Source organism: Lynx rufus, unplaced genomic scaffold (assembly GCF_022079265.1).
Source record: "Lynx rufus isolate CCGP_SWC_20201006 ecotype Redwood Valley unplaced genomic scaffold, mLynRuf1.p SCAF_9, whole genome shotgun sequence".
Taxonomy (NCBI): domain Eukaryota; kingdom Metazoa; phylum Chordata; class Mammalia; order Carnivora; family Felidae; genus Lynx; species Lynx rufus.
The window spans coordinates 62,023,310-62,029,222 of record NW_025814897.1 but is presented as its reverse complement, the minus strand read 5'-3'; the positions used below and the strand labels follow the sequence as shown (position 1 = coordinate 62,029,222).

At 40.7% G+C, this 5,913-nt stretch overlaps 1 protein-coding gene across 1 annotated transcript; it reads right to left on the bottom strand.

The window, feature by feature from the left end:
* Positions 1-4,095: 4,095 nt before the first annotated feature.
* Positions 4,096-5,055, bottom strand: LOC124506345 (olfactory receptor 51Q1-like). Its single transcript, XM_047072394.1, has one exon. It carries the CDS (start codon positions 5,041-5,043, stop codon positions 4,096-4,098), a length of 948 nt encoding a protein of 315 aa, XP_046928350.1. The 5' UTR covers positions 5,044-5,055.
* Positions 5,056-5,913: the final 858 nt, after the last annotated feature.

Sequence of the window (5,913 nt, the reverse complement as noted above, 5' to 3'; positions counted from 1 at the left end):
GGGTGGCTCAGTCGGTTGAGCCTCTGAGTTTTGATCTTGGCTCATGTCACAGGATCTTGTGTTTGGCGGTTCCACAGATCCATCCTGGCATGGGGCTCTGCACTGACAGTATGGAGCCTGCTTGGATTCTCTCTCTCTCTCCCTATTTCTCTGCCCCCATATGGCTCATGCATGCTGTGCACACATGCTGTAAATAAATCAATAAATCAATCAATCAGTCAATAAATAAATCAATATCATGCTTTAAGTCATATAATTCACTTCTGGACAGAATGGTAAGGAAATCCGGACAGAATAATAAGGAAATCATTTTAAATGAGAATAACAATTTGGGATGCCTGGGTAGCTCAATCCGTTAGGCATCCAGCTCTAGATTTCTACTCAGGTCATGATCTCATGGTTCCCAGAAATGAACCCGACATCAGGGTTCTGCACAGACAGCATGGAGCCTGCAAGGGATTTTGTCTCCCCTTCTCTCTTTGTCCCTCCCCTGTTTGTGCTCTCTCCGTCTGTCTCTGTCTGTCTCTCTCTCTCAAAATAAAAAATAAATGTAAAAAGATGAAACTACAATTTTATGCTAAAAATATGTTATTAAGCCTTAGAGGTAATGGTAAAAAAACAAAAGGGACCAAATGTGTGTGTGTGTGTGTGTGTGTGTGTGTGTATAAGTATGCATATAAGTCCTGTACGTATCATGATCAATAAAATAATAAATATTATGTGACCACATTTGTTTTCCAAAGATGATGCTTTAAAATTTGAGTTATAATGTGATTTAAATAGCAATTTGCTTACTTGTGTGGTTCTGTGCTAAGAGCCTGTGGGAAGTTGGCACAGAGTTATGGAATGCTGCCTGAATGCAAATGTGTGCAGTTTGTGTGTGTGTGTGTGTGTGTGTGTGTGTGTGTGTCCAGGGTAGTGGTGGTGTACTCTCACTAGTACAGAGAGTGGTAGGTAATTAGTATAGTTTTAGACATCCTGAGTTCGAGGTGATGCTAAGCCATCCTGATAGAGATGACAATTCGGTCATCTCTAAAGATCCTGAGGAACAAGAGAATTTTAACTGGTGGATATAGATTTGAAGTTTTATGTACATTAGAGGTAATTGATGCCATGAGAGTCACTAAAATGGCTGGAGAAAAATAAGAGAAAAGGGAGGAAACAAGGGGTTCGGAGAGATTCCTGAAAATTGTGCCCTTTGACAACTGTGTGACGACAGGCATTTCACTTACTACTTTGAGCCCAAAAAACCTAACTTTTACATTTATATAATGTTTCTTTCTCCTGGGGCTGGTGTCATGATTTATTTCCATGACTTGAATGATCCAGTTATCCATGGTTGCTTTCCCACTCCATTAATAACAATAACGATGATAATAGCACCAAGAGCAGTGCTGAAATAATGAGGAGCGACAAAGACAGATTTTGTGTTGAGTGTTTTGTTGTTGTTGTTTGTCTAAGCCTGTTATGATTATCTCCCTTTGGATAAAAGAAAGTTAGAGTCACGGGAAACGTGTCATGTATGTTTTGAATGCTCTTCTGCAGGTACCACAGCAGGTTGTCCTCAGCAGCAGATGATTGTTGTTATTCTAGTGTAGTTGTTCTTTGATTCCCAAATAAAAGTAAATGACATTTTAAGGCAAAGACATCTTTTCTAATAAGCTAGTCTTAAAGGTAAGTTGGGGGAGTTATTGAATGTGATCCCACAACTTGAGAAAAGATGAGAGTGTAGCCCTTTGACAACTGATGTGGGGCACATCAGAAGTGAGTTGTACTCTAAAACCAGATTCAACTCACTGGTATCCTGCTTAAATATGGTGTGAAAACTGGGCCCCAGGCTACTGATGACAATCCACCGAACGTAAGAACAGTAGTTGAGGCATACCTAATAGTTAGTAGGATACATATTTAAGAATTTATTACAGGGGCACCTGGGTGGCGCAGTCGGTTAAGCGTCCGACTTCAGCCAGGTCACGATCTCGTGGTCTGTGAGTTCGAGCCCCGCGTCAGGCTCTGGGCTGATGGCTCAGAGCCTGGAGCCTGTTTCCGATTCTGTGTCTCCCTCTCTCTCTGCCCCTCCCCCGTTCATGCTCTGTCTCTCTCTGTCCCAAAAATAAATAAACGTTGAAAAAAAAAAAAAAGAATTTATTACAGAGTTAAGAGATTAAGGTTTTCCTAAAAGATTATAAATCTATATGCAGTTTTGAGACTGAATTCTCTCTATTCTTCAATTGTTTCTGGTACTGAGGACAATGTGTCACAATTATGTTGAGTGTCTGAGAGGTGAGAGGAGGGATTTAAAGCACAGGACATACCTCAGATCTACCAGGAAAGGTAGTGACATGGCCACACCCCTTCTGTGTATACACACATGTGGTTCATAGTTGAAAATAGCATAGAATAATGTACGTTAAGAACAATCAGCACACAAAATGTAGTGTTTCTTTATTTACATTGAGATCTCCTTATCACAGCCCTGGTTCCTTACCCTTTACTGATACTGTTTACAGTTTTACTGAGAAAACTCCTTCATTTTCCTTTATAGAAGGTATTCTTGCAAACTTCAGGCAGTTTACAGGTGTTTTCTATTTAATATTCCTTAAAACGAGTTTATGGAGGTATAATTATGCACACTTTACAAATGAAGAACCTGGGCTTCCAAAGAGTTAAACTTTCTCAGCTCATTTATTAGCAAGTCATGATGATAAATCAAAGGTACCTAACCCAGTAGGAGCAAGGTTTGAGTCAGCTAAGATGAAAACATCTAGTTATGAACAAATCTCTGTTGTTTCAATGCATTCACACTCTTAACATTCAAACTCTTGTTATGCTTATCTGCAGAGATGTTTGTTGTTTGTCCTGCCTGCATCTACTGTCTTCTCCAAGCAGTAGTTTCTGTCTCTCTGAATCGTGATTCCACCACTGAGTTTCAGTGCACTCTGCATCAAAAGTCAGTTCAACAGTTTCTTAAACTCCTGAAGTGATTTTCAGTGCAGAGTGCACTGAAACTCAACAGAAGACCATGGGGGAGGGGAAGGAAAAAAAAAGTTAGAGAGGGAGGGAGCCAAACCATAAAAGACTCTTAAAAACTGAGAACAATCAGAGGGTTGATGGGGGGTGGGAGGGAAGGAAGGGTGGATGATGGGTATTGAGGAGGGCACCTGTTGGGATGAGCACTGGGTGTTGTATCGAAACCAATTTGACATTAAATTTCATATTGAAAATATCTAAATATAAAAAAAATTTCTAAGTGATTAGAAAAAAAATATTTAAGTTGAAAAAACAAAACAAAACAAAAACCAAGGTTCCTTCTCCAGTTTGGCTTTTGATATTTGCCACTGATCTTCGCAATGGCTTTTCTTTTTAAATTTAATCTGAGAAACTTAACAGAAACCCATGGGGGAGGGGAAGGAAAAAAAAAAGAGGTTAGAGTGGGAGAGAGCCAAAGCATAAGAGACTCTTAAAAACTGAGAACAAACTGAGGGTTGATGGGGGGTGGGAGGGAGGGGAGGGTGGGGGATGGGTATTGAGGAGGGCACCTTTTGGGATGAGCACTGGGTGTTGTATGGAAACCAATTTGACAATAAATTTCATATATTGAAAAAATAAATAAATTTTATTTTATTTTATTTTGTATTTTTTTTTGAGAGAGAGAGAGAGGGAAAGAAAGGGAACTAGCACGGGAGAGGGCAGATCAAGAGGAGACACAGAATCTGAAGCAGGCTCTAGGCTCTGAGCTGTCAGCCCAGACATAGTGCTGAAACTTGTGAACCACGAGATATGACCTGAGCTGATGTCTGACACTTGTTTGACTGAGCCACCCAGGCACTCCTTAAATTATATTTTTAAATATTCTTTTTCTCAAAGTCATATGGTTAGTGAAGTATAATGTAGAGTAAAAGACTTTAGGAAAAAAACCGTAGGTTTTTTAACTTCCAGTCAAGGAAGTATGATTTCTATTTATTGACAGCAGAAGCTTATACAATACTTATTCTTTCACCCATCTGTGGTACTTACACTTTTGATGGCAGTAGTACCTGCTCTTGACTCCTTATTATTAAATAAAATTCTTCCAGTAAACCTAAATTCCACTCATTAGTACACTTTCCTCTGGAAGAGTACATTGAAGATTCCCTGGCGGATCTGCTTAGTCTTGACACTGTAAATGATGGGGTTCATCACAGGCGGTGCCAACAGGTAGATATTGGCCATGATAACGTGGACCAGCGGAGAGGCATGCTTGGCAAATCGATGAGTCATGGATACTCCAACCATGGGAACATAAAGGACCAGAACAGCCAGCACGTGGGATAGACAGTTATTGAGGGCCCGGAACCGCTCAGTCCAGGAGGCTGTGCCCAAGATATTCTTCAGGATGAGTGTGTAGGAGAGCACAATGAGCAAAGGGTCCATCACAATAATGAGCAAAACAAGAGCAAATCCATACCAGCTATTGACCCGGATGTCAGCACAGACGAGGCGGATCATATCCTGGTGGAGGCAATAGGAGTGAGAGAGAAGGTGGGAGCGGCAGAAGGGCAGGCGCTTGAGTAGGAAGAGGGAAGGGAGAACAGCCAGGACGCAGCGGCAAATGATGGCTAAGCCGATCTTGCCAATGACTTCACCGGTGAGGATGGAGGCATAATGCAGGGGGCGGCAGATGGCCACATAGCGATCAAAGGACATGGCCAACAACACAGAAGATTCCATAAAGGAGAATGTATGAATGAAAAATAACTGTGCAAAACACGCTTCAAAGCTGACCTCATGAACGTTGAACCAGAGGAGCTGCATGACTGTGGGCAGGGTGGTGAGGGTGAGGCCCAGGTCGGTCAGGGCCAGCATGGAGAGAAATAGGTACATGGGCTGGTGGAGGGATGGCTCCTTGCGGATGACCGTGAGAATGGTGGTGTTACCCATGATGGAGATGGTGTAGAGGCAGCAGAAGGGGATGGAGATCCAGATGTGGGAGGCCTCAAATCCAGGGATGCCGGTGAGGATGAAATAGAAGGAGCCTTGTGTGGTATTAGTCACTTCAGGCATGCTTCTTGAATGCAAAACCCAAATCTGTGTGTTCCACAATAAGAATTTAATCAGTGCGCTACTACCATAGAATGAATATTTTTTAATCTTACATCTAAAGATGTGTCTGGAATTCCTGTTTTTAAAATTTATTTATTTAAATTCAAGTTAGCTGACATACAGTGTAGTATCAGTTTCAGGAGTAGAACCCATTGATTCATCTCTTATGTATAACACCCAGTGCTCATCCCAACAAGTGCCCTCCTTAATGCTCATCACCCATTTAGCCCATCCTCCCGTATTCCTCCCCTCCAGCAACCCTCAGTTTGTTCTCAATATTGTGGAATCTTTTATGGTTTACCCCCACTCTGTTTTTATCTCCTTTTCCTTCCATTCCCTTATGTTCATCTGTTTTACTTTTAAATTCTACATATGATATTTGTCTTTCTCTGATTGACTTATACACTCCAGTTTCATCCACCTTGTTGCAGATGGCAAGATTTCATTCTTTTTGATCACTGAATAGTATTCCATTGTGCGTATATATATATATATATATATATATATATATGGCATTTTCTTCTTCTATACAACACTTCACAGTTCACATTTCACTAGCCAGAGGACTAGCAAACAGAACTATGGATTCTTCCATAAATTTCTACTTAAAATAACCTTATATTCCCTACATTTAGCCAACACTATGCACTAAAATTTAGCTTTATGCTTTTTGTTGTTCTTGTAATACACTTACCAGCAACACCTGTATATATGTACAGGTACATAGAAACTTACAGATACTCATTTACCACTGAATCTTCTGTCAGCAATATTTCCAAAAACCTTCTGGTAATCAAATCAAGAGATTTATTTTAGTACATCTTATACATG